This window comes from Geotrypetes seraphini, chromosome 13 (genome assembly GCF_902459505.1).
Source record: "Geotrypetes seraphini chromosome 13, aGeoSer1.1, whole genome shotgun sequence".
Lineage (NCBI taxonomy): Eukaryota > Metazoa > Chordata > Amphibia > Gymnophiona > Dermophiidae > Geotrypetes > Geotrypetes seraphini.
In genome coordinates, this window is record NC_047096.1 from 68,493,736 (window position 1) to 68,521,522 (window position 27,787).

At 43.1% G+C, this 27,787-nt stretch overlaps 1 protein-coding gene across 1 annotated transcript; it reads left to right on the forward strand.

The window, feature by feature from the left end:
• The first annotated feature begins 3,092 nt into the window (after window positions 1-3,092).
• FKBP10 (FKBP prolyl isomerase 10) lies at window positions 3,093-27,751 on the forward strand. The gene is made up of 10 exons (XM_033918950.1): window positions 3,093-3,491; window positions 5,645-5,790; window positions 7,775-7,964; window positions 8,393-8,538; window positions 11,501-11,690; window positions 16,810-16,955; window positions 18,740-18,929; window positions 19,668-19,810; window positions 23,365-23,528; window positions 24,631-27,751. Exons 1-10 carry the CDS (start codon window positions 3,298-3,300, stop codon window positions 24,814-24,816), a joined length of 1,695 nt encoding a protein of 564 aa, XP_033774841.1. The 5' UTR covers window positions 3,093-3,297; the 3' UTR covers window positions 24,817-27,751.
• Window positions 27,752-27,787: the final 36 nt, after the last annotated feature.

A 27,787-nucleotide genomic window follows, 5' to 3' on the forward strand; every position in this document is an offset into this window, starting at 1 on the left:
CCCCCGATTCCCTTCTCTATTTCCCAGTTCCCCAAAGAACCTTAGTCCACTGAGGCTCCCCGACCCCGATTTCTCTGACTGCTCCCCAGGACCCCTCGGGGCTCAGGAGCGCCTGTGCTGGAGGTGCTGCGGTCCCCAGCTCCCTCTACTTTCTGATGAATGAAGGAATCTGGAAGACGGAGTTTTGGCCCGTCAGGAAGTTCTTTCTCGGATGAAGATCCCGTGGGGTCCTAGTGCTCTTCGGTCCCTGGCCACTATAGATAAGTGTCCCTGGTATAGAAGCAAACTTTGCTGTCGGATTACCCAGCCTGTCATTTCCTCTAGCTCCTTTTCCTCTTTTCCATTTTAAAAACACTCGTTTCAAATATCAGAAGTAGAAGAACTGAAATGCTTATTTTGGGGCGAGCATTTTTCTTTTCTTTTTTTTTAAACAGCACTAAGGGTTGAACTACTGTATCCCTCTGTTTTAGAGGCAAGGCCTGTGTATCTAGGAGCTGGCTGCTATCTCCCACACAAGGTCATGCCACAAAATCATAGTGACCTCTCTCATGAATAGGTACCTCTTAGGGCAGGGGTGTCCTAGAGGGCTCAATCCAGTCGGGTTTTCAGGATTTCCCCAATTAATATGCATGAGATCTATTAGCATACAATGAAAGCAGTGCATGCAAATAGATCTCATGCATATTCATTGGGGAAATCCTGAAAACACGATTGGATTCTGGCTCTCGAGGACCAGAGTTGCCCACCCCTGGTTTGGGCTGTAAAGAAGAACGCTTTAGCATCTGTCTTTCTGTCTAGATCAGTGGTTCCCAACCCTGTCCTGGAGGACCATCAGCCAGTCGGGTTTTTGTGATAGCCCCAATAAATATGCATGAGAGAGATTTGCATATAATGGAGGTGACAGGCATGCATATCTGCCCCATGCATATTCATTAGGACTATCCTGAAAACCTGACTGGCTGGTGGTCCTCCAGGACAGGGTTGGGAACCACTGGTCTAGATCAGGGGTGGGCAACTCCAGTCTTCAAGGGCCGGAATCCAGTCGGGTTTTCAGGATTTCCCCAATGAATATGCATTGAAAGCAGTGCATGCAAATAGATCTCGTGCATATTCATTGTGGCTATCCTGAAAACCTGGCCTGCCAGTAGATCTCGAGGATCGGACTTGAGCAGCCCTGCTGGTACAGGACTTTTTAGCAGTATGGATGCAGTCTATCCTGGTGGGATAGGGCCAGTTTGGAAATCCATTCACAGATTACAGATGATGCAGAATAGGATGGTGTCTCCTTTCTGGACACAGGACCAAAAAAGCCAACTGTGTGGGTGCCAGTGGATATTGAGCACCCTCAGCATTGAGCAAGCTCCTTCATTGTGTCCAGGGAGGGTAATTTGTTTTGTGCTTGGCATCCCCGATCATTTAAAAAAATTGGGCACCTATGAGAGGAATTCTCACAGGTTTTGGAGGGCTTGCAATGACGTCCAGGTTTCCATCCCTCTCTCTCCCCACCTTTGACTTTGAGATTGTCATTGAAATGCTTTTAGGTTTTACTTAATATTCTGATATTATCATATTTTGCTCATATTGTCCTGACCCGAGGAAGAAGGTTTTGGCTCTCCCAAAGCTAGTCACAAAATTGTATTAGGTTAGTCCAATAAGAATGGTATAATTACCTTATTTTTTTTCTTCTCTCCTTCCGCCCCCCCCCCCCTCCTCCCTCCATTTCACGTGATCTAGCAGGGCAACTATATTACTTAACATAAGGTATAATGATTGTCAAAAGGATAGTCTCAACATTTTCACTCCCTCATAATCAGGGTCAGAGCTGCAGACAAATGGCTTCCTTTCTATTATAGCAATTATGGATGCTAAGAAAGGGTTCCAGCCTTGTCAACACTTTACACAAGCTTCTGGAAGCAGTCAAAAGGGTATGAGGATGTTGTATACTATGGTTAATAAAAAGAATGTAACCTGTGTATTTGCATCTGTTTTACACTTGAGTGTTCTGGACAGTAAACGTATTATTATCATTATTATAATGATGATGATGCAAGGATTATTATGATGTATCACGCAAAAATGTATATGGCATCCAAAACTTAGGAATTATCTAGGTATGTCATATAATGTAAGAGAATCCAGAAAAACTGTTTTGCTTTGTTTTTGTAAATCCACTGTTGTCAAATCTAAAATTTCAAGGTTTTGAACATTTTGCCCAGCCTTAGCCTAACACAGGGGTGTCGAAGTCCCTCCTCGAGGGCCGCAATCCAGTCGGGTTTTCAGGATTTCTCCAATGAATATGCATGAGATCTATTAGCATACCATGAAAGCAGTGCATGCAAATCGTGAAAACCCGAATGGATCGAGGAGAGACTTTGACACTCCTGGCCTAACACTACCTAAGGTTCCTTCAACAATAAAGTCACACCATTTCTTCTCTCAGGTCGCCATGCTTTGGTAATATTTCCAATTCGTTGCCTTTGTGTCTCTTGGTATTATGGATGAAAATCACAGTACAATTTTGCATTACCATGATATTGGATGGGTTATGTTCCAAATGCTGGTCCATTTTGAATTCAAAAGTTCCATAAAAATTGTAACTTTTTTCTACATGGTGATATCCACCTTGTCCTTACATTGGTTGTTGTCAGTTTGGGTTGTCATTATTATTATGGTGGAGAAATTAGCCATACTAATAGGACAGGGGTGTCCAATGTCGGTCCTCGAGGGCCGCCGTCCAGTCGGGTTTTCAGGATTTCCCCAATGAATATACATGAGGTCTATTTGCATGCACTGCTTTCATTGTATGCTAATAGATCTCATGCATATTCATTGGGGAAATCCTGAAAACCCGACTGGACTGCGGCCCTGGAGGACCGACATTGGACACCCCTGTAATAGGAATCCCTGTGTCAATGCTTTTTTCAGCTCTAAACTTGGGGAGGAGAAACCCCTTGGTTGAGGCACTAGGACCCAGAGGAGTCTATGCCGAGATTTCTTGGGATAGGACCTCTCTTCCTACAAAGTTGGTGATGCATTTGCTTGCTTAAACTAATCCTTTATTTTAGGATTTAGATTTTCATTGCAAAAAAAACCAAAAAAATCAGAGCTGGCATCCCAATCAGACGTACTCGTCTTGAGACGGGGCGAGGGCCTCTATTTTTCTCCCCCCTCCCCCCCAAAAAATCGTAGACAGCTAAGCGTGGCGTCGGCAGCAGCCCGAAGCCCCCAAACTAGGCCACGTTTACAAAATTCCTGGCCAGAGGCCCGGCGGGTGGGAATGAATGAGGGAGGCAGATCATGGCTGTCAGGCTCCCACTGGTCTTCTTGGCCCTCTTGGTCCCGCACGGGCTCTGCCACCCCGGCCCTTTGGAGGATGTGGTCATCGACCGGTACTCGGTGCCGAAAATCTGCCCCCGGGAGGTGCAGATGGGCGACTTTGTCCGCTATCACTACAACGGGACCCTGAAGGACGGCGTCAAGTTTGATTCCAGGTAGCAACTCCTCGCGCTTGCGCGGCATTTATTAACCGATTGCTCGCGGTCTCCCAGAAGAGTCGAGGATTTGGGCGTATTTCCTACTGCACAACATCTTTCTGCTTTTGTAGACTAAAGAGATCCGGCCGCATCCTCCAACTTTTCTCTTCAATGATGCATTTATAAATTAATTATAACTTGATTTTCAAAAAATTAGAAATCATTTTTTCTTCTCTTTTTTTCCATCTCCCTACCCTCCCTTATGTACTTTCCCTATATGTCTCTCTAGACTTTTAATACAATGTAAATTCTCCCCCAATTCCTTATGTTTCCAATTTTGTTGCATTTGTCTTAAGTTGAGTTTGTTTTATTTATTGTAGTAATAATTTTAACAATGTAATTTTATCAAAATGTACATCGCTTTGAATTCAGATAAAGCGATTAATCAAATTTTTATTGAAACTTGAAACTTAGGCTCGGTCCTAACCTCTGGCTACCCGGCAGTGAAGAGCCAGATGTGGGCAGCTTGCAGCTGGATCGGCGCTGGCAGACGTGTCACCTTGGCGCGGTGGTGCGATACTCCTGGGAAAGCGCCTCCTTGAATCTGAGTCGTTAAAACTTAAAAAGTTATGATTTTGTCCCCCCCAATAAAAATTTGGTTGTTCCCATTAGATTTTTCTGCAGTAACTTATTCTTTTTTTTTTTTTTTACCTTTATTCATTTTAAAGCCAAAAATAAGTGCAACATATTATACAGACATTTTAACAGCACTTAAATTCAATCAAAATTATATTCTATGACAAGTACATATATCATCCCCCCCCCCTTTCTACATATACAAAAATAGCACTCAAATTAAAAGTATCTTCCCACCCACCCTGGACGTGTATGATCAAAGGGCAAAATCAACAGTCATTCCTTACAGAATTTTGTCAATGGCTTCCAAATATCCATAAACTTTCTATAATGTCCCTGCTGTATAGCAATCATACGTTCCATTTTAAACGTGTGGCATAGAGATTCCCACCAGAAAGTATAATTTAACCGATCCCAACTTTTCCAGTTTCTCATAATAAGTTGTATGGCAACCCCTGTCATAATAAAGAAAAGTTTATTATTCTGGGAAGATATTTGGCTTTCAGCCCTCAACGTGCCAAATAGCACGGTATCATATGACCATGCCACTGGATTTTCCAACATTTTATTCACTTGACCCCAAATGGATCTCTAAAACCCAAGTATCAAGGGACAATAGTACAGTAAATTATCCAAAGTCCCTGCCTCAAGATGACAGTGCCAGCATCTATTAGTCTTGGAACTATCCACTTTTTTGTAAACAAACAGGGGTCCAAAAAGATCTATGTAACAAAAAAACCATGCTTGTCTCATAGATGCATCTCATCCTCCAAGTCCAAATTCGTGGCCATTGAGACGCAGAAATCTGCTGCTTTATCTCAATGCTCCAAATGTCACAAAGACCAGTCTTTAGTTTCTTATTCAAAAATTCAGATATTAATTTGTACCACTGAGCGGCCTGATGACCCAGGAAATCTGTCTGGAAGCATAGGACTGGCAAACTATACTGATTTTTAAGATTTTTCCAATCAGAGAACCTGTTCTGAATGGCTTGCTTCAACTTCAACCACCTATAATTTTGAGACAGCAATACCAAATGTAATTTCTATTGACTATACATAGGCTGTGGGTTTCTTCTGCCCTTTCTCAGTAAAAATGTTTTATTTTCTTAGGTGCAGCATGGAATACAGAGGCCCACAAAACTGTTTGCAAAAAAAATAATAAAAAAAAAGCCCCCCATGTGGGGGAGAAAGTTTTGTAATTCCTAGAAGGACATTGGGAGGAAGGAGGTTTGGGTCATGTTATATACTGCCTAAAACTCATCCTTTGTGAGGCTTTTTTTTTTTTTTTTTAATCTCTGTCTTGTTAATTTGAAATCATGTTTGTGAAGGTTTTTTTTTTTTTTTTTTAGTAAGCCCCTCTAGGTAGGGACTGGCTCTTCTGTATCTGTTTAGTACTGCCTATGTCTAATACTGTTTTATGAATAGTGGAATTCTTTAAATGTTTTTTTATCTCGTGAAAGTTTTGAGGCAGGGAGGGAGAAGCTTTACCTACCACAGGTTGCTGATATATATATTTTTTGTCATTGTGTTTAGTTATGACCGTGGACTAGCAGTGGCTGGCGTGGTTGGAGTTGGCCGACTTATCACTGGCATGGACCGGGGTCTCCAGGGCATGTGTGTGAATGAGAGGCGCCATCTCATCGTGCCCCCACATCTGGGCTACGGCAGCATCGGAGTTGGTAAAGGCTGGAGGGGGGACCCTGCTCAGGACTTTGGGGTTTGGGAGGTAGTGAAGCTCTTCATGCCCTCTTCCCCCCCCCATTCTCCACAAATGAAGAGGCGTCCTAGGACATAGTCTGTCACTGCACTTACTTGGCAGGATACCATACTCTTAAATGACCAGGTAGCTCCAAACTGAACCAGTCCTGTATGTATCCCCACTGTAGATAAGGAGATGTAGTTGTGATTCCTGTTGAAGAAGAAATAAAATAAACTTTCTTCCCTGCACGCAGGAATAGTAAAACCATGCCTAACTAAACCTGGACTGAAGGAGTAGCCTAAAGTCCTATGAATAATGACCCAAAAGGTCCTGTATCCAAAGACCCGAGGAGGCCTGCCTCAGGGGTGTAATAAGTCAGTCTGACCACTAGATGTCACTACGAATGCTGGAAATACACTGTAAACTATGGGTGTCTGCACAACTCTGGGCAGCCAATAAAAGTGAAAATATGCAGAGTTGTGCAGACACCCATAGTTTACAGTGTATTTCCAGCATTCATAGTGACATCTAGTGGGCAGACCAACTTATTACACCCCTGAGGCAGGCCTATTAGGAAAGTACAAATGTACTAACCAAAGATTCTCTTTACTAAATGGTGCTAGAGGTTTTTAGCATGGGCTGGTGAGGTAAATGCTCCGACACTCATACAAAGAGGTGCTGGAAAGTTCTCAACCCAACCAAGAAGAGAATGGCGTGGATATGGTTCAATCGATGATATGAAACAATGTCAAAACAGAGAATTTCATTCCTGCAAATTGGCACTTAATGAAATAAGATAACACTCTTTTCAGCTACAGTGGTAAAATAATGCTCAGAATTTAGGAAGTTGGTTGGTTGGACTGAGAATTTTTCAGCACCCCCTCGTATGTAATTAAAATGAGCCAAGTATAGGACAATCAAGTTATTGTGACATCACTGATGAGATTGACTCTTATTGGTGGAATGAGGCACTATAACATCACAATCCAAGCTCTGGTTACCAGAGACTGAAACTCTTTACACTACAAGTGTGTGCGGAAAAGTTCTCAGTTCAACCAAGAAGAGAATGGCGTAGAATGGTTCAATCATTGATCTGAAACAATGTGAAAACATAGTATTTTGTTTCTGCAAATTAGCACTTAACGAAATAAGATAACACTCTTTTCAGCTACGGTGGCAAAATAATACTCAGAATTGAGAAAGTTGGTTGGTTGGACTGAGAACTTATTAGCACCCCTTCGTATAATTCCTATGAGCGTTGGGGCATTTACCTCGCCAGCCTGCACTAAAAACCTTTAGCGCCATTGTAGTAAAACCCTACATAAGTATTATTAGCTGCTCTTCCAGATCATTTATTCATTTTAAGTAAATGTCTCTAATTGTACTGTTTAAGTGTGGATAAGAAGACAGATTGCTTCTGACTACTGGTTTTTGTCAATGTTATTTGTTACCCGTTTTCACCTCTGGAAATAGTGGGTTATAATCTTATAAACAGATATATAAAATAAGTAAAAATAAATCTCCCAAACGTTTAGGGCCATTTGGGGAATTCTTCCAAATTGAGGCCACAGCAGTTCGATGGCAAGAGTTTGCAATAAGGGATATGTGAGAATTCCAGGGAAGTAGGAGACTAGACACAATTGGACTCTGGCAAGAGGTCCCTGCTGCTGCCACTTCACCCAAATTGCTTCAGGACTGAGTTATCCCACCTACCATGCATATAGTGAGTTCTGATCCCCCTAAAAAGAAATGTAGGACTGTTTCTAGACATGCTGTGAGGCAGAACCAGGGTTGGATCAGAGGAGACGATCCCACAGCATCAACAACAGGTTAGCAGCTCCACAGCACTAATGTCTTCAAATGAGAATCTGTCCTGCCCTGAAAGTAATTTTTTTTTCCATTGGTTTTGATGTTAGATGTACTTGCTTTGCCACTCTTCTGACCCCGCCACTTGTCTTCTGCAGCTGGACTCATCCCCGCTGATGCCACCTTGTACTTTGATGTAGTCCTGCTGGACATCTGGAATAAGGATGACAAAGTCCAGACCATGACGGTACACAAGCCCCAGAGCTGCAACCGGACTGTCCAGAACACAGACTTTGTCCGCTATCACTACAACGGGACCCTACTGGATGGAACAGCTTTTGATTCCAGGTATGGTGGTGGTTTGTGTGTTTTGGAGTGGGAGTTGGGGGGGGGGGGGTCGTATGTCATTTTTCATTAGTGGAGCCGAGTCTTACTCCTGTTGCAGAGCTGTTGAGACATTTCAGCTTTTCTCATGAGCTCGCTCTTAACCACAATGAGGTAGGTAACACACTGCTCAGGTGTTGGGCATTTTGTACGTTTTAGGGGGGATAATCAGAGGACTTAGTCCTAATACAGTCTTTTAACCATGCCAAAATGCTTTATTTCACAGCGTTTTAGTGACTTCTGGAATTCTTGTGCTTTTTACCTTGTTAAAAGATTTTTTTTTTCCCCCTCATTGTTTTCTATCCAAAGAGGTGCCTTAGCAGTTTGCTAACTGTGTGGTGGCTGATGCTGTGTGTTTTAAATTTTTTGGTTTTTTTTTAAATCTGTTGCAGCTATAGCCGCAGCAGTACCTATGACACCTACGTAGGCGCAGGCTGGCTGATTAAGGGCATGGATGAGGGGCTGCTTGATATGTGTGCTGGAGAGCAAAGAAAAGTCATAATCCCTCCCTTTCTGGCTTATGGGGAGAAAGGCTATGGTAAGTACCAGAACCCCTACATTGCCTGAAGGGCAACAAGCCAAGAGAAGCAAATTTAGAGAGACTGATCCTTGGGTCACACAGAGAGTTGTGACAGAACCCAGAGTAGACCCGAGGTGCCTTGCCCCAAAGTCACCATGGCAGGATTAAAGCATGGGCCCATTTTGAATGGGCCTAATTCAGGAAGCCTGTCGGATGGCTAAAGCAGAGGCTCCCAATTGGTATGCACAGTGTGTTGTAAGAAAAAGGAGCAGAGCCAGGCCAGAGCCACACCCATCTGCAGAAGTCTTTCTGTCCTTCCTAGACTAAAGTCCTTATCTTGGGTGGCAAAGAGTAGGGTTGCCAGATTTTCCAATCAAAAAATCCAGACTCTGTATTGTGTTTTATGTTTATCTTTGAAGTATTATATTCCTCAGATACATGCTTATAGACTATATTTAGTTGAATAGGCCAAACTTCTTAGCTGCAATAGTAAACCTAATATTAGATGTGTAGGACAATTGATTTGGAATGAACATATTCAAATAAGTAGGATGATCGATGTGCCGATAACATAAGTAGGATGATTGATTATGCCATAATTATGCCGGTCTTAATAACTCTGTATTGTAACATTGCCACAGAAGCCCCTGTAACTCTGTATTGTAACACCTTTTACAGAAGCTCATGCAAACCTCTCTGAATTGACTCCCCAGTCACAATAAACAATCTATCGGCCAAGTATGAATCTGAGATCTGAAGGAGGGCAATGTTCATTATGCAAAATCTAGAGCATCTATAGCTGGGGTAGGGCTTTGGAATTCCCTCCCTGGAGCCCTGGAGGCTATCGTTTGCAATTTTTAAAAATGCTGAAAACACAATTATTTGTGGAATCTTTTTTATGACACACTATGGGAGAATAACAATCCAGTTTTAGTAAATATTGAAGAAAAATTTTGTGTTTTTTCCTTTTATGCCCTTATCTGGAGTGTTATGATTAGGCGTCTGACATGAAGGGATTTTATGTTTGATTTTATATTGATTACATTTTATTTGTAAAATGCAATGATAAGTTTGTTGTAATGGTCATAATATATGTTATGTGTTGTTTGCTTGAATATTACCATGTTTCCCCGAAAATAAGACACTGTCTTATATTAAGTTTTGGCCCAAAAAATGCACTAGGTCTTATTTTCAGGGAAACAATGCCCAATCACAAACACAAGTACAGTGGTGCCTCGCATAACGAACGCCTCGCACAACGAACGCTTCACACAACGAACTTCATGTCTTGATTCACACAACGAACTTCGTTTCACACAACGAACTTCGTTTCACACAACGAACTTCGTTTCACACAACGAACTTCGTTTCACACAACGAAGTCGCCCGAGCTGCCGATGTATTGCATCCTTCCGCGCAGGCACTGCAGGCAGTCGTTAGTCACTGCGCTTAACTGCCCTCTCTCACAGCCCTTCGCCTGGCTCCCTGTGCAGTGGCGGACCGTCGGCTCGCCTCCTTTTATGGAGGGGCCCGGCGCCTACTGCTGATGCGTTGGGGGGGGCGGAGCTACTCTCGCTGCTTCCCCGATGCTAGAAAAAAAAAAAAAAAAAAGAAAAGTTAAGTCCCAGTTTTTGCCGCTGAGACTCTGCCCTCTCTCACTGTATACAGTCGTCCTTTTAAGATAAACTCAATATTTTTTATATACTGTATATCATGGCTTCTAAAAAAAGCAGGAAGGTGATTTCTGTTGAAATGAAACGGGAAATAATTAGAAGGAGTGAATGTGGGGTAAAACAGTGTGACCTCGTCAAAGAGTTTGGCCTCAGCAAGACCACCATTTTCACCATTTTGACAAATTTATCTTTTTTTATGTCATCTTAGCATATTTTATGCTGCAGAACGAATTATTTTTTTTAACATGTATTGTTATGGGAAAACGCGTTTCACATAACGAACTTTTCGCATAACAAACTTGCTCCTGGAACGAATTAAGTTCGTTGTGTGAGGCACCACTGTACAATACAAAGCCCTGCACACATTTGTTTCCCCCCCCCCCAGCATCTTTCTATCCCCCCCTGTAATCTGGAGTCAAGCAGATAAAGACTTAAGTTATTTTAAAATATAGCCTTTGAGCTTTATACACCAAAGTGTAGGAAAAAAATACACTTACCCAACTAATGAAGAATTCCACAATCCCTTCTGCACTGGGGACACAAGGTCATAGCTACAACTATTAAAGTTTCATATTAAAAACCTATGACTGGGGTCTCGATTATCACAGCAATCAAGTTATAATCTCTGCCAGCTCTCCCTCCCAGCTGAACCGCTGGGGCATTCCTCTGCCGCATCGCTGTTGATGTCATCAGCAACGCGGCACATGGAACGCCCCAGCGGGAGAAAGCCATGAAGATTGCTGCTGACACGGCCGTTTGGAAGAAGGTAATGTATGTTGGTCTTGCAGCGGGGTTCAGCTGGGAAGGAGAGCTGGAAGGGTCAGCGGGAGGGGGAAGGGTGCCCGGCGGGCAGAGGGAAGCGCTGCTGCCGGCAAATCCAGCGCTTCAACTAGGGCTTATTTTAGGGGGTAGGGCTAATATTAAGACCTACCCCGAAAATCATGCTAGGGCTTATTTTTGGGGTAGGTCTTATTTTCGGGGAAACGCAGTATGTATGTTTTTTATGGAAACTGCTTAGGTTTACGTGTCTATACATTTAAAAAATAAAAATAAGTATTCAAGGACTACACATAACGTTGCAGTTGTCTATAGGCAAAAAAATACAGCGCCTAAAATTATGATTCCCCATATCCAGTAAAAACTTGTCACTTGTGGTGGTTTACTCTTTTGATGTCCAGAATGTATAAGAACTCTTTCAAGTTTGATTACTTTGAATATTTGGAATTAAAAGCTCATCATGGAACAGAAATACGACACTGCTCAGATCCAGTGAATTTAACTAGTCCTACTGTTTCCCTTTGCCACAGGTACCGTGGTACCACCACAGGCCACTCTTGTCTTTGATGTTCTCCTAGTGGACCTCCATAACCCCAATGATGGCATCACCATAGACAGGCAGGAGGTCCCAGCAGTATGCCGACGCACCGCAGTGACCGGGGACTTTATACGTTACCACTACAATGGCTCCATGATGGATGGAATCCTCTTTGACTCAAGGTGCACAGGGCGGGTCAATGGTACTTGCACTCACATCCAGAATCTCAGGAAATAGATTGTAGAAAGGAGATTTGGGGAGGCAAGATTATACTGATGTTCAGATTTGTCTTTAGAAAAGAGCTTAAAAGGGCAGCAGCCCTAAATTTAGTAACATAGTAAATGACGTCAGATAGACCTGAGTGGTCCATCCAGTCTGTCCAACCATACAAGCTCCATAAATTAATTTAGTTTAAATGGTCCTTTTTCTTAGATATTTCTGTGCCAGAAACCCAGAGCCCTGCCCAGTGGTGTGCTTAGGTTCCATCTACTGGAGTCTCCATCAAAGCTCACTCCAGCCCATCTTAACCCTCCCAGCCATCGAAACCTTCCCCAGCCCGCCCTCAACTGAATAGTCCATATATGGGACACAGGCCTTGCAAGCCTGCCCAGTACTGGCCTTAGTTCCTTCAATGTTCCAAGTACCTATCTTATTTATTTAGTTTTTATTTATTGTATCTTTAATGCATCATTTTTGTAAACTGCTTAGAAACCTCACGGTTATTAGCGGTATATAAGAATTAAATTAAATATATACCCATTATTTTCTGATTCGAGATCCTCTGTGTTCATCCCATGCTTGTTAGAACTCTGTCACCGTTTTCTTCTCCACCACCTCCCTCAGGTGCGCATTTCATGCATCAACCACCCTCTCCATAAAGAAGAATTTCCTAACATTACTCTTGAATCTACCACCCCTCAACCTCAAATTATGCCCTCTGGATTTACCATTTTCCTTTATCTGGAATATATTTTATTCTACATCAATACCTTTCAAGTATTTGAATATTTGAATCGTATCTCCCCCTATCTCGACTGATTAAGGGGATGAAAACCTTTCATACGCTGAGAGATTGGAGAAACTGGGTCTCTTTTCCCTGGAGAAGAGGAGACTTAGAGGGGATATGATAGAGACTTATAAGATCATGAAGGGCGTAGAGAGAGTGGAGAGGGACAGATTCTTCAAACTTTCAGAACATAAAAAAACAAGAGGGCATTTGGAAAAGTTGAAAGGGGACAGATTCAAAACGAATGCTAGGAAGTTCTTCTTTACCCAACGTGTGGTGGACACCTGGAATGTGCTTCCAGAGGACGTTATAGGGCAGCGAACGGTACTGGGGTTTAAGAAAGGATTGGACAATTTCCTGCTGGAAAAGGGGATAGAGGGGTATAGATAAAAGATTACTGCACAGGTCCTGGACCTGATGGGCCACCGCGTGAGCGGACTGCTGGGCGCGATGGACCTCAGGTCTGACACAGCGGAGGCATTTCTTATGTTCTTATGTCAGGGTATACGTATTCAGGGCTTCCAGTCTCTCCTCATACGTCTTCTGGCACAAACTTCCTACCATTTACGTAACCTTCCTCTGGACCGCTTTCAAGTCTTTTTATGTCCTTCGCCAGACATGGTCTCCAAAATTGAACAGAATACTCCAAGCGGGGCCTCACCTTCGATCAACACCTTTCTTCTACTTTCCTCTCTCTATACAACCTATCATCCTTCTGGCAACAGCCACCACCTTGTCACACTGTTTTTTCACCTTTAGATCTTCAAAGTCCCTCTCCCCATCCGTGTATATCAGCCTCTCACCTCCCAGCACATATGGCTCCTTCCGATTTCTAATCCCCAAATGCATTACTCTGCACATTTTTTGCATTAAATTTTAGTTGCCAGATATTAGACCATTCTAACTTTTGCACATCCTTTTTCCTTTTTTCCACTCCCTCCTCGGTGTCTATTCTTACAGATCTTGGTATCATCCACAAAAAGGCAAACTTTTTTTTTTCCTTCTAACCCTTCGGCAATGTCGCTCACAAACATATTGAACAGGATCGGCCCCTGCACCGATCCCTGAGGGACTCCACTACTCACCTTTCCCTCCTCCAAGCGAATTCCATTGATCACCACCCTCTGGCATCTGTCTGTCAACCAGTTTCTAATCTAGTTCACCATTTCGGGTACTAACTTCAGCCCATCAAGTTTGTTCAAGAGCCTTCTATGAGGAACTGTGTCAAAGGCTTTGCTGAAATCTAAGTAAATTACATCTAGTATATGCCCTTGATCCAATTCTCCAGTCACCCGATCAAAAAATTCAATCAGATTCGTCTGGCACGATTTACCTTTTGTAAAACCATGTTGCCTCGGATCCTGTAACCCATTTGATTCTAGGAATTTCACTATCCTTTCTTTCAGCAACGCTTCCATTATTTTTCCAAGTGAGGCTTACTGGCCTGTAGTTTCCTGCTTTATCTCTGTGACCACTTTTGTGAATAGGGACCACATTCGCTCTTCTCCAATCCCCAGGAACCACTCCCATCTCCAAAGATTTGTTGAACAAATCTTTAATAGGACCTGCCAGAAGCTCTCTGAGCTCCCTCAATATCCTGGGATGGATCCCATCCAGTCCCATCACTTTGTCCACCTTCAATTTTTCAAGTTGTTCATAAACACTTTCTTCCGTGAGCGACACGGTCTCTACCCCATTCTCGTGTGTAACTTTGCCAGACAATCTCGGTCCTTCTCCAGGATCTTCCGTGAACACAGAACAAAAGTATTTGTTTAACATGTTTGCTTTTTCCTCATCACTCTCCACATATCGATACATATCATCTTTTAGTCTCGCAATTCCATATTTCTTCTTCTTCCTATCACTAATTTATCACTGTGGGAGTGTGTGGCGCAGTGGTTAGAGCTACAGCCTTAGCACCCTTAGGTTGTGGGTTCAAATCCCTCGCTGCTCCTTGTGACCCTGAGCAAGTCACTTAATCCCCTCATTGCACCAGGTACACTAGATAGAGTTTGAGCCCACCATGACAGATAGAGAAATGTGATAAAGTACCTGAATGTAAATCACTTAGGATATAAGTGGTATATAATTAAATGTAATTTATTTCTTATATACCGCTACATCCGTTAGGTTCTAAGCGGTTTGAAGAAAATATACATTAAGATTATAAATGAGAAGTAAGAAGGTACTTAAAAAATTCCCTTACTGTCCCGAAGGCTCACAATCTAACTAAAGTACCTGGAAATTAATAAAGAAGAGAAAATAAAGATGGTTGAAAAAAGAAAAATTCTATGTGACCTTATAGGATGGAAATTAAACTGACAGTGAAGAACTGTATGAAAAATACATATGGAATGCAGTTAGAGTTACAATCTATTTATGGTATTTGTTTAATTGGAAGGTGTTAAGGTGGGTAATTTGGGGGAAGGTTATCTGAAGGTAGGTGAATCTTCTGGAGGTAAAAGAGGAGGGGTTAAGATATTTGGATGAATTTTTTGAAAAGCAGGGTTTTGATTTCTTTTCTGAATGTTTTGAAGTTGTCTGATATTGTCATAAGATTGGAGATGGAATGGTTGATTTTTGCTGCTTGTGTTGCTAGAATAATAATTTGGGTAAAGGTGGCAAGGAAGATAGAATTAAAGACTGAGATAGAGCATGAGCTGGCAATGGGTAAGTCCACTGTGCATCAGAGACTGGTCCTAGATCTGTTAAATCTGTAGATAATTTGATAAGGTTACTACTACTTATCACTTACACAGCGCTGTACATTTTGACATTTATAAACGGTCCCTGCACGGAAGAGCTTATAATCTAACTTGGACAGACAGACATGACATATAGGGTTGGGGATGCAGAACCCAAAGGTGAGAGGAGTTAGGATTCAAAAGCACTCTCAAAGAGGTGGGCTTTTAACTAGGCCTTGTACACTGCCAGAGATGGAGCCCACTGTAGGGATTTGGGCAGCTTGTTCCAAGAATATGGCACAGCAAGGCAGAAGGGACGGAGTCTGGAGTTGGCAGTTGAAGAGAAGGGCACAGATAGGAAGGACTTACCAGCTGAAAGGAGCTCACGGGGGTGGGGGGGAATCATAGGGGGAGATAAGTGAAGAGAGATAGTGAGGAGCAGCTGAGTGAATGCATTTGTAGGTCAATAAGAAGAGTCTGAATTGTATTTGGAAACAGATGGGAAGCCAATTAAGTGACTATAGGAGAGGGGTAACATGAGTATAGCAGCTCTCCCAGAATATAAGTCGTGCAGCCGAATTCTGGACGGATTGGAGGGGAGCAAGATGGCTAAGCGGAAGGCCCGAGAGTAGTGAGTTGCAGTATTCTAAGCATAAGGTGATGAGGATGTGGATAAGTGTTTTGGTAGTGTGCTCAGAGAAGAAGGGTCAGATTTTGGTAATATTATAGAGGACAAAGCAGTAGGTTTTAGCAATACGTTGTATCAGGGCAGTGAAGGTTCACTACAACTCCCAAACTCTAGATGAAGTTACAAGCAAACATAGAATAGGGCAGATGCCAAAAAGTCAGTTACTGGGTCACCCTGATGGGATGGTGTTGGGAGATGTGGGGTCCTTGGACTGGCTGGCGCTAGGGAGGCAGGGCTCACTGTAACCCTAGGGATGTAGAATGTAAGAAAGGGACGGGCACCAACATTTCAATATGATAGAGGGGAGGGGGTGACAAGCAAACTATTACTCCTTGGACACAATGAAGGAGCTTGCTCAGTCCTGGGGGGGTGTTCATTGGCACCTACCCTTTGGCTCCCACAGCTGAAAGGGAGTCTTGGTTATCACCAGCAAAACCTATTGACCAGACTTGTGGTACCTTTGCCCTCCCCCCCTAGGGTTACCGGATTTCCCCAGACATGTCCTCCTTTTGGGGACATGTCCAGGGGTCTGGACAGCTTTTCAAAACCTGGCACTTTGTCTGGGTTTTGAAAAGCCTCCTCTCAATTACGTCAAGTAGGAGGCAATCTGCACATGTGCAGGTGTCACGTGATGACATCATGCGCATGATGTCATCACATGACACCCGTGGAAAAGCAGATTGCCTCCTGCCCGACCAAAGCAGGCAGCGGGGGACGGAGATGGGCGGGACTTGGGTGTCTGGATTTTACAATCATAAAATCTGGCAACCCTACCCCCCTCCCCTCCATATTTCTGAAGTGGGAGCCCCTGCCTTGAGCAATATTCACAGCTACAGAAAAAGGTGTGTGTGTGTGAATGTAGCTGAGGAGACGACCTCGAGATAAAAAGAAATGACTTCACAATATTTGTCATCTTCTCTTAGTTACTCCCGGAACCAGACGTACAACACATACATTGGCTTGGGCTACATCATCTCTGGCATGGACCAGGGCCTGCAAGGTGTCTGCATTGGGGAAAGAAGAAGGATCACCATCCCCCCTCACCTGGGCTATGGGGAGAATGGGGCAGGTAGGTGCTGTATCCTCACCTGGGAAGAAAATTGGTGCTACTTTGGGGGATTTTTGCATGTAGGCATCCAAGGTGTTTCCTACCCATGTCATGCATGTATTTTTTTTAATCTGAAAGATGGTGGGAGAATCTGAGTAGCTTCAGCCTATGTAGAGAATTAATCTCTGGTTTCTGCTCCAGTCTCTCCTCTTCCCTAAACTTTCTTCCAACCTTCTGCTCACAAGCACCCAGGTCATCAGTGCACAGCTAAGCCGGTCCTGGTTCTGTACCATCACCCACAGGCTACAGCAAACAGCAAGTTGGGTACTTGAGCCCCTCCTGCTATCAGTTCTTAATGCTGTGTCACCTCCTTCACTTCCCAGATCCATGTACCCAACGCACATATAGAGCTGACATCTATGTCTGTGATTATCTACATATATATTTTACTTCTTTTCTTAGAAAAACTGGTGGTTTGCAACATCCTTACAGCTGGCCACATAAAAGCACCTGGAGATAAGCTGCCAAGCTTATTTTGTATTTGATATACTGTCCATTGACAGCCATCTGAGTGGTTCACATCTAATCAGGTATTCTAGGTAATTTCCCAGCCTAACCCTGTGGACTCATAGTGGTACCTGGGGCAATGACTTGCCTAGGGTCACAAGGGGCAGCACTGGGATCAAACCCACAACCTTAGAATGCTGAGGAGGAATTCCAACCACTAGGCCACTTCACTTATAAGAACACAAGAGCTGCCATACTGGGATAGACCGAACATCCATGAAGCACAGTATCCTGTTTTCCAACAGTGGCCAACCCAGATCACAAGTACCTTGCAAGATCTCAAGGAGAAAAACAGATTTTATGCTGCTTATCCTAAGGGTACAATTAGAGGGTTACTATACAGTACAAAATGCTTGGAGCATTAGATCACTTACAGGTCATTGACCTGGGGGGCCGCCGCAGGAGCGGACTGCTGGGCATGATGGACCTGTGGTCTGTCTCAGCAGAGGCCATTCTTATGTTCTTAATAATGGCTTACGGACCTCTCTTTTAAAAAAATTATCCAAACTTTTTTTTTAAACCCTGCTAAGCTATCTGCTTTCACTACATTCTCCAGCAATAAATTCCAGAGTGAAGAAATATTTTCTCCAGTTTGTTTTAAATCTACTACTTCGGGACAGTAAGGGAATTTTTCAAGTACCTTTCTTATTTTTAATCTTAATGTATATTTTCTGTAAACCGCTTAGAACCTAACGGATGGAGCGGTATATAAGAAATAAATTACATTACATTAATTTCATCTCATTCCTCCTGGTCCTAGTATTTTTAGAAAGAGTAACAAGCAATTCACATCTACTCATTCCACTCCACTTAGTATTTTATAGACCTCTTATCATATCTCCCCTGAGCCATCTGTTCTCCAGGCTGAAGAGCCCTAGCCACTTTAGCCTTTCCTCATAGGGAAGTCTTCCCATCCCTTTTATCGTTTTCATCACCCTTCTCTGTGTCTTTTCTAATTCCACTATATCATTTTTGAGATGTGGCAACCAGAACTGCAAGTATTCAAGGTAGGGCTGCACCATAGAACGATACAAAGGCATGATAATATTTTCATTTTTATTTTCCATTCCTTTCCTGATAATTCCTAACATTCTATTTGCTTTTTTAGCCACCACTGCACACACACACCAAGGTCACTTGTCGGAAATCTTACTAATTCTGCATTCTTGGCTCTCAGCACTGAATCGCCCACCCTCTTTTGCCCTACTACCGAGACTTAACACCCTTATTCTTTCCAGGGAGCAAAATTCCTGGTTCTGCTGTCCTTGTATTTGAGGTCCATGTTATTGACTTCCACAACCCCAGCGATGCAGTGGAGATTGAGGTCACCCACAAACCACAGGACTGCAACAGAACCAGCAAAGCAGGAGACTTTGTGAGGTACCATTACAACTGCTCCCTGCTGGACGGCACCCAGATCTTCTCCTCGTAAGTCCAGCCTCTGGCACTTCTGTTGATCTGGGGCAGGGGGGAACAGGAATGGCAATAAAGGGAGAGTGGAAGGAAAGAGGTCTCATCTTAAAACAAGTGAAATAGGGATCTGTACATACGGCTGTTACATCCTAAGGGCCGTAGTCTTCTTCTGAATGAACTGTGAGTGTTGTGGAGAGTGAGTAGGGGGTGGATGGGGGGTTGTCAGTGGGCTTTGGGGTTGAGTTGGTATGGTATTGGTGGGGGCTCTTGGGTTTGGAGTAGGGAGGTTATTGAAGACACATACAGCTGACTTGTTTGCTTTCCTATTGAGATTAGTTGAACTGTAGGATGGGATATTTTTCAGATTCTCTGTTTTCTTTTTTTTTTTTTTTTTTGGGGGGGGGATGATGGGTTGGGCTGCTCCTGGTGCTTGTTGTGCTTGTCTTGTTATTGTAGATGGTGGGGGATAGAATTTGGTCCTGTTATTATTGTTAGTGCTTCGGGGATTATCAGAAAACAGATTCCCGGCCCTATTTGTTTCGGTCGGGCTTGATGGTACTAGGTTCTATATTCTGGAAGTGAAGCAGGTGGGGGGGGGGGGGTTCGGAAGGGGGGATGGTTCAGGGCTTCTGTTTGGTATTGTAAATGATTGTATTTCTGTTTATGGCAAATGTTTCAATAAAATGTTTCAACACTAAAACAAGTGAAATATGTGGATTTATGGTTTGTTTGGGATTTTTTTTCTGTTTTAAGCCTCAACTATGGAAGCCCCCAGCAAACAACCCTTGGGCTGGGCAAAGTGATTGAGGGACTGGACACAGGGCTTCTGAACATGTGCCTGGGGGAGAGGCGGATGCTGGTTATTCCACCGCACCTGGGGCATGGGGAGGATGGAGGTAAGGGTCCTTCTGCTGGGCATGTTCCCCCTTCACAGGTTCATAAGCGTCAACGTTTCAAAATTATGAGCAGGAATTACACCTTCCTGGACACGATGAAGGACCTTGCTCAATACCAGGGGCGCTCAGTACCCTTTGCACCAAAGAGCTGGCACTGATGCACAGGCTGCTGCTAATTGCTGTGTCCAGCTACAGCTGCTGTACAAGGTGTGACAATTAAGTTCATGAACTCATCCTAGAAAAAGTGCTACAGACCTCATTGCTGAATATCACTACAGTCACCTTCAAAGTTCTCCCCTTGGGAAGCTATGCACTAATGCCAGCGCTTAGTCCACCCTTCAAAGCAATTTTGGAACTCTGTTTCTGGAATGGCCATCAGAATAGTCATCGTATTACCCTTAGAAACATGATGGCAGATAAAGCCCAAATGGCCCATCCAGTCTGCCTATCCACAGCATACACTATCTCCTCCTCTCCCTAGGACAGGGGTAGGGAACTCTGGTCCTCGAGAGCCGTATTCCAGTCGGGTTTTCAGGATTTCCCCAATGAATATGCATGAGATCTATGGCATATTCATTGGGAAAATCCTGAAAACCCGATTGGAATACGGTTCTCGAGGACCGGAGTTCCCTACCCCTGCCCTATGAGATCCTATAGGCCTATCCCACGCTTTCTTGAATTCAGACACAGTCTTTGTCTCAATCACCTCTTCCAGGAGACTGTTCCACGCATCTACCATCCTTTCTGTAAAAAAGTATTACCTTAGATTACTCCTGAGCCTGTCACCTCATAACTTCATCCTATGCCCTCTCATTTCAGAGCTTCCTTTCAAATGAAATAGATTCGACTCGTGCGCATTTACACCACATAGGTATCTAGCATATCTCCCCTCTCCCACCTTACTTCCAAAGTATACATATTGAGATCTTTAAATCTGTCCCCATACACCTTATGATGAAGACCATGGTCTCCAGAATTGCACACAGTCTTCTAAATGAAGACTCACCAGACTCTTATACAGGGGTATCAATACCTCGTTTTTCCTACTGGCCATACCTCTCCCTTTGCACCCTAGCGTCCTTCTAGCTTTCGCTGTCACCTTTTCAACCTGTTTGGCCACCTTAGAATCATCACATACAATCACACTCAAGTCCCACTCTTCTGTCGTGCACAAAAGTTCTTCACCCCCTAAACTGTACCATTCCCTTGCCCAAATGCTTGACCTTACATTTCTTAGCATTAAATTTAAGCTGCCAAATTTCAGACCATTCTTCAAGCTTCACTAGGTCTTTCTTCATGTTATTCACAGCATCTGAGGTGTCTACTCTATTGCAGATTTTGATATCATCTGCAAAGAGGCAAATCTTAATCAAGAGCCCTTCAGCAATATCGCTTATAAAAATGTTAAAAAGAACAGGCCCAAGAACAGAACCTTGAGGCATACCACTGGTAACATCTCATTCTTCAGTGTGATCTCTATTGACCACTAACCTCTGTCGCCTTGCACTCAACCAGTTCCTGACCCAGCCCATCACTTTGGGGCCCATCAAAATGTCTTCCTTTCAATATTTCCTTTATCTTTAGGTAAAGGAAAAAGGCATTAGGAGCCAGATTAGGTGAGTAGGGAGGGTGTTCCAATGCAGTTATTTGTTTACTGGCTAAAACCTCCCTCACAGACAGTGCTGTGTGAGCTGGTACATTGTCATGATGCAAAAGCCAGGGTCCATTTTTGCACACACCTTTCTCATGCCAAGATTTTCAGATTTTCCTATTTCTCTATCGATGTTTACTTGGTCTGCTATGCTTCTCACAGTCAGCTGATGATTTTGACGCACAATTCAAACACATTTTTGCAATGTTTTCATTAGGTCTGCTCGTTTCTGGCCGCCCTGACCGCTCCAACAGTGATGCTTTCTCTCTCCTTATATTTTTTTATAATTTTTTATTCATTTTCAAATTTTACATGAAGTGTACAAAATATTGAATTACAACTAATGAATACACAATATCACTTTTATATCTAATACATAATATTCTAAACATATTTTTATCCCCTCTCCCTCCCCCCACCCTTCAAGTACTTTCCAGTCATCCATTACATATTGTATATCATATTATAGCATGTTGTGTAAAAATTATTTTCACTACCCCCCCTCCATGTGTGTCACAAAGAAGAAAAGAAGAAGAGAAATCCTACTATTCATTCATTACAATATTTTGTCAATGGCCCCCATATTTTTATAAATTTAGTATATGTCCCTCTTTGTATTGCTATTGCTCTTTCCATTTTGAATATATGACATATTGTATTCCACCAAAATGTATAATTTGGGTTTCTATAATTCTTCCAATTGTTGGTTATATGCTGAATGGCAACCCCTCTCTCCTTAGAAAAACGTTTAATCCATTTGTACACTGTCATTTTCTTCATGACATTATCCCCATAAACTTGAATTAATATGTCCCTGATTTCACTTCCACTCTTGCCAAGTTTAACAAGAAAAGTTAATGTTTGTTCGTTGCTCTAATTCAAGCTCCAACATTCTTGTAACGGCACACACAAACATGCAACAACAATAATGAACAAATTCAAAATAAGCCCCAAGGTAAATCTAAAATGGAAACTGTTTTGAGTTCTTTTGATATTCGTTCTATATCATAAATATTCAAACCGGGAAAAGACCTCAAATGCCCAAGTGCTTGAAAGACTTGCTTATAAAAACACTTTTAGAGGGGCTTGACCATCATCACCGGTCAAAAAAAACCTGGTATTTATTTCACCTTTTCTTGTGTCTTTTTAAATTAAATTTCTGTGCATGTGCTAAACATTATCTCTTGCAGGCATTCTATTGACAGTGTAGAAGTTAATTAAACTTTCATTTAAAGAATACTTGTGTGTTGCAAACCTAACAGTCTTTTCCACCCTCTAGTGGGGCAATTTGGAAATGGATGTAGTTGAAACTGTTCCTTCCCGCACCCAAAATGAGCCTCTACAGCAGGGGTTCTCGCCCCAGTCTTTGGGACACACCTAGCCAGCCAGGTTTTCAGGATGCCCACAATGAATATGGGATTGCCAGATTTCCTCTTTGAAAAAAAGAGAATGCCTGGCCCCACCCTGTTTTACCCCAAGTCCCGCCCCATTCGGCTTCCAGCTCTGCCCCGTTCCTTCCCCAGCCCCGCCCCCCATGAACCTCTCTGAGCTCAAAGGCCGCATTTGGAAGCTTTCGTGCTGTGGGCATGATGTCAACACGGTAAGGGCTGTGCAAGCGCAAAGGCTTCCAGATGCGGCCTTCGAGCTCAGGATTTCTACACCCAGATGAACTGCTGGGTCTTGGAAATCCCTCCAGGTACCTGGACAGTCCTCTAAAAAGAGGACATGTCTAGGACATGTCTGGGTTTTTCTGGATGTATGGTTACCCAGCCTAGGTGCATATTCATCCTGTGGGTATCCTGAAAACCTGACTGTATAGGTGTGTCCTGAGGTCTAGATTGAGAACCCCTGCTCTACAACAGTCTTTCCTAGTGCTACTCTTCCTTCTCTCTCCTGTCTCCAGGTAAAGGGGTTCCTAGCAGTGCGGTGCTGAAATTTGAGGTGGAGATGCTGCACATGGAGGAAGGGGTCCCTGATGGATACATGTTTGTATGGCTCGTGGATGCACCAGAAAATCTGTTTGAAGCAGTGGATTTAGATAAGGATGGGAGTATCCCAGCTGAGGAGGTCAGTGTGTGTGGAGGGCAGGGAAGAAGGGAATAATTAGTGCTTCAAGAGAGAGAGAGAGAGAGTCTCCTGTTCAAATTCAGAATTGGACAGCTGGCTTTCTGGATGGAATACAGGGGGTGGGGGACACACCATGTGACCATCAATTGCCTTTCCTCCCTCCCCCAATCTTCAGGATACTTGCTTGTGGGATACTAGCTTGTTAGGTTTTCGGAATAACCACAATGATTATGCATGAAAGAGATTTGTATGCATTGCTGTTTTATATGCAAACTCTCTCATGCATAGTCATTGTGGATATCTGGAAATAACAATTATCTGGATGTTACCCACGGACTGGGTTGAGAAGCACTGCTCTGTAGTACTCTAAGCTTGTTCCAAAGAGTAGGGTTGCTCAAGCCGGTCCTTGGGACACACCTAACCAGTCTGGTTTTCAGGATATCCACAATAACTATGCATGAGCTCTTTGGTATGTAAATCTCTGGAATTCATTGCTGGAGAATGTGGTGAAAGCAGTTAGATTAGTAGTGTTTAAAAAAGGTGTGGATAATTTCCTAAATGAGAAGTCCACAGGCCATTATTGAGAAGGCTTGGAGAAATCCACTGCTTATTCTGAGGATAAGCAGCATAAAATCTGTTTTACCCCTTGGAATCTTGACAGGATACTAGACTTGATGGACCTTTGATGTGTGGCAACTCTTATGTCGTATGTATCTCATGCATATTAATTGTGGATATCCTAAAAACCTGACTGGCTGGGTATGTCCCAAGGACTGGGTTGAGAACCCCACCATAGTCCCTGCCTGGAAGCACAAGAATTAAAGTAATGTGGGGTCAAAGTACCTAAACAGCAGATTCTTCTAGGTGTGAAATCAGTTTTCACTGGTCACCCACTTGTTACTTGCAACTCTTTGGCACTTTAGGGACAGTTGCGTTTAGAGTGGTCACCCTGTTAATCTGTCTTAGTGCACTGCATGCTCCAGTGGCCCCTAACCCATCATGTAATTTGCTCAAAGGGCCAGCCTGAAGGCTCCCCTTGCCTGAGATTCAGAAATCTCCTGAGATCCTTTAATTTAACATTCTTTCTCACCTTTTGCTGCAGTTCTCCACGTTCATCCTGGCCCAAGTAGCCGAGGGGAAGGGCCGTCTCGAGCCAGGTGCTGACCAGAATAAGGTGCTGCAGGACATGTTCAGCAACCAGGACCGGAACCAGGATGGGAAAATCACCCCTGAGGAGCTGAAACTGAAAACGGATGAAGAGAAAGAACGTGTGCACGAGGAACTCTGAGATGGAGCACTGCCTTCCAGGCACCTGGATACTGAAATCCACTGAAAGGAGCACTGCCTTCCGTACTATCTTAAACCCCTATTATCCCCGCAAAGAACTCTGTCTTCCAGGCACCTAAACATCTATTGCTTTATTTCCCAATCCTGTTCTGGTGACCCCCTGAGCTGATCAGATCTTCAAGCTATCCTCAATTAGAGTGGCACTGTATGCAAATTAGCCACAGGGACTATGCATGAAAGCTTGAAAAAGCTGACTTGTGGAGGGAGGTCACGCAGCCTTGCTCAACCAGTCTTTTCCTACACCTTCACTGTCCAGATTCTACAGGGCTGAACAGGAATCAACATGCAGTAGCTCAGGGACCCTTCTGCTTATATCAACCTTGTTCACCTCGAAGTAAAACACATAGAGGCAGGCTAAATTCAGTAAGGCATTTGCAGTGCCCGGGAGGAGTGCCTAAGTCAGCAAATAGCAAAGAGAAATCTCATCCTGTAACAACAGTGCACTGGGCATAGATTCCCAGATCCAGTCTATCAGCCTCTGCCAGGCTTGCTTTTCAGGGAACCAAATCCATACAGCTATGAATTATGGGTAGCAATTGTGGATTTTCTTAATTACAGGACCTGGTTTATAGCCAGGGTGTGTTTTGAGTAAGCCCTCCTGGCTACATTGTGGTGCAATGGTTAACCCCAAGGTTGTGGGTTCAAACCCACGCTGCTGCTTGTGACCCTGGGCAAGTCAATCCCCCCATTGCCCCAGGTACATCAGATAGATTGTGAGTCCACTGGGACAGACAGGGAAAATGCTTGAGTATCTGAATAAATTCATGTAAACCGTTCTGAGCTCCCCTGGGAGAACAGTATAGAAAATTGAACAAATAAATAAAAATAGACAACCTACCTGCAAAGCTACCAAGTTGCCCAATTCTAGGAGGAAGGTTTTAGACCAATTCTGAATTTCTGACAACCATTTTGAGACATACAGTACTGATTTCAATGGGTAGAATCAAGGACTACAACTACCACCTTGATTTTTGGATATAAATTCAAAAGTAGGGCTGGCCAATATTATGTCTCACGCCTGGAATTGGATATCCAGAATCAGTACAATGGCGGTGGGTACTATAGGTGCAAATACAATACAGGAAATCACTCGGATAGTAATTTCTCTGGACTCATCTGCAAGAAATATGTCAGCACCGAAGGTGGTCCCAAAGTTCTAATAGTGCTATCCCCAAAAAGGAATAAGGCCAATGTGGAAATATATGTTATTTATTATGGATTATAATAATTAGCAAATATGGCAAACACGTTTTTTAAATTTAAAGATGCCAAACTTACACAACCGTCAGATGGTTTCATATGCTTGTTCTTTTTGCTTTCTAACTGACCTGTTTTTACTATCTATGTCTTACTTTCCTATAACTATTGTCGTTCTTCCCCCTTTCCCCATTGTTCCGTGAGTCCGTTAGTATTTTCGTCGTCCTCGTTTATGTTCGTTTAATTACACACTAAATTTACTCTCCCCTTTATTTTAAATGTTGTACATCGCTTAGAAGTCAACCTCCTCTTGCCTAAATATTCATGTAGGATGGTGCGTACACATTCTGATGAAATTCTAGTAGCCTCTGCTATCTCGTTTAGCGTCAATCAGGGATCTTCCATCACTATTCAGTGAACTTCATCAACCATTTCATGGGTTGATGCTGGTTTTGGACATCCAGAGCATCCTTCATCAACAATGCTTGTCTGGCCAAGTTTAAACTCAGCAGCCCATGCTTTCACCATTTAAAATGGAGATTTCATCACCATACACTACATCTAACTCAGATTTAATTTCAGTAGGTAATTTGCCCTTCAATGTCCTGCTAGACATTTTGGCTGAAGAACCTGCGGGGGCAACAACTAGGGATCACTCTTGTCCAAAAGCTACTAGAGCACCAGGCCATTTAAAGGTAGGCCTGGGGAGAGCCTTCAGGTGGTGGAAGGGTGCAGAGGTTATCATACAATTTGCCTGGAAGGTTTCAGCTAGGATTACCAGATGTCCGGATTTTCCCGGACATGTTCTCTTTTAGAGGAAGGTCTGGATGGCTTTTCAAAACCTGGCACTTTGTCTGGGTTTTGAAAAGCTGGTGAGATCAGGGCCTGCGTGCATGCGCGGCTGCACCCAAACTCTGGCCTGAAGATACAAGGTTTGTGTGGGGGTGGGGCTGAGCGAGGCAGGCCTGAGGGCAGAACAGGGTGGGGCTATGTGTCCTCTTTTACTAATTGGAAAATCTGGTAACCCTAGTTTCAGCTGTAGAACCAAAACTACTGGTTTTGGTTGGTCTCTAGTTATGCACTCATGTCACAATAACAAAATGTTCAGAAGGCAAGTTTATTGTCGGGTACGTGCATGTGCACAGATACTAGAGAACAGAAATTACCTGTATGGCAAAAGCCAAGGCAAAAACACATGCTGAGCTTTATACTCCATTATACATGCAAAAAGGGGATTTGATATACTACCTTTCTGTGGCAGTGGGTTCATTTTATGTAGCAAATGGTAAGCAGGTTGTTTAAATAGGTGCCTTTCATCACCTAAAGTGCTTAAACGACAGATTGGTGCATTTCATGTCCTGGTTCTTTGTTCCCAAGGAGGAAGATTATTTATTCTATTAATGGGCACATATCAGATCCAATCCGCTACAAATTGCACCTCCAAGAACTTGATTCAGAGAATCCAGCAGCAGACACCAAGCAGAAAAAAACTGCCCAGTAGCATAAACAATTAAAATATAATTTTTCATCATTAATAAAAATCTATGGTGCATTTGAAACTGGTTGTGTGTTAAGAAGGTTGGGAGTGTGTTTTTAATACCTGTTTTTCACATGAATCCCTAGAGTCTCCTATGATGTTATTTATAATGAGGAAATCATAATAAATGCATTGTCTGATATTTCTTTGTCTTCCAATTTTAACAAGCTTGCGTTTT